At 49.4% G+C, this 1,523-nt stretch overlaps 1 protein-coding gene across 1 annotated transcript; it reads left to right on the top strand.

Annotated features, from left to right (window-relative positions):
- The first annotated feature begins 462 nt into the window (after positions 1-462).
- On the top strand, positions 463-1,225 carry LOC108296212 (coiled-coil-helix-coiled-coil-helix domain-containing protein 2-like). The gene has a single exon (XM_037734944.1). The coding sequence runs from the start codon at positions 500-502 to the stop codon at positions 947-949; it is 450 nt and encodes a 149-aa protein (XP_037590872.1). The 5' UTR covers positions 463-499; the 3' UTR covers positions 950-1,225.
- Positions 1,226-1,523: the final 298 nt, after the last annotated feature.

Genomic DNA, 1,523 nt, shown 5'->3' with positions numbered 1-1,523 from the left:
GGGTAGAGACAGGGTTTGCCATGTTGCCCAGGCTGGTCCCAAACTCCTGGGCTCAAGCGATCGACCTCCCTCAGCCTCCCAATGTGCTGGGATTTCAGGTGTGAGCTACTGTTCACAACTAAGCTACTTTAAAAATCAGTAGGCCTTTACTGAAGGGAATGAGTCTCTGGAGTGAAATCTACCCATCAAGTGCCTAGCCCAGTGAATGGGCAAACCATGTAAAATAAAGGTTCCTCAATATTTCCAGGGAGGAAATCAGGGCACATGCAAAAGGAATTAGACTTCTCATCACATTAGAAGTTCTACCTTAGAACACCTTAAGGTTGCCATGGGAGCAACACCTTAAAAATTCAGTGGGAAAAGGATATCCAAACTACAATTCTATACCCAGCCAAATTATCAATTTCGTACAGTCTACAAGCATTTTCAAACTTCAAAGTCTTAAAAATCCTACTTCCGGTTGTTGCATGTCTAAAGACCGAGCCGCCCCGGAGCTAGGATGCCGCGTGGAAGCCGTAGCCACACCTCCTGCATGGCTCCTCTGGCCAGCCGGGCCCCTCAGTTGAGAACTGTGCCCAGGCCAGCACCAGCTGCTCAGCCACCAGCAGCGGCACCCCCCTCTGCAGTTGGCTCTCCTGCTGCTGCGCCCCGGCAGCCAGGACTGCAGGCCCAGATGGCAACCACTGCAGCTGGTGTGGCTGTGGGCTCTGCTGCAGGGCACATACTGGGCCACACCATTACTAGGGGCTTCAATGGAGGAAGTGAACCTGCGAGGCCTGACATCACTTACCGAGAGCCTCTTGGAACGCAGCTGGCGCAGCAGCAGCAGCCTTGCTTCTGTGAGATTGAACAGTTTCTGGAGTGTGCCCAAAACCAGGGTGACATCAAGCTCTGTGAGGGTTTCAGTGAGGCGCTGAAACAGTGCCGACTTGCAAACAGATTGGCCTAATCAAGAAGTTCAACCTGGAGAAATGGAAAACCAGCTCTCATAACCAAGTTAATATAAAAATGTAATTAATAGTGAAGGTATAAAGTGTAGCCACCAGTTAAACCTCTCCTGTCATTCCTAGCTTCCTTGCTTCAGAACTGAAATGGAAGGAGGTGTTCCTACTCTGTAGAATTTGGAGCTGGTCAAATGTTTTTGTGGCCTCCTTAAACTAGCTGTTATAATTTTATTCTTTGTGAGTTAATTAGAATAAAGTGATTTTCTTCCAAAAAGAAAAAATCCTACTTCCCCGCTGGGCATGGTGGCTTATGCCTGTAATCCCAGTACTTTGGGAGGCCGAGGCAGGCAGATCACCTGAGATCAGGAGTTTGAGACCAGCCTGACCAACATGGAGAAACCCCTCCTCTAGTAAAAATGCAAAACATTAGCCAGGCATGGTGGTGCATGCCTGTAATCCCGGCTACTTGGGAGGCTGAGGCAGGAGAATCACTTGAACCCGGGAGGCGGAGGTTGCAGTGAGCTGAGATCAAGCCGTTGCACTCCAGCTTGGGCAACAAGAATGAAACTCTGTCTCAAA

The sequence above is a fragment of the Cebus imitator genome, unplaced genomic scaffold (assembly GCF_001604975.1).
Source record: "Cebus imitator isolate Cc_AM_T3 unplaced genomic scaffold, Cebus_imitator-1.0 Scaffold690, whole genome shotgun sequence".
NCBI lineage: Eukaryota > Metazoa > Chordata > Mammalia > Primates > Cebidae > Cebus > Cebus imitator.
The sequence above is the reverse complement of the archived record's forward strand: the minus strand, read 5'-3'. Positions and strand labels throughout refer to the sequence as shown.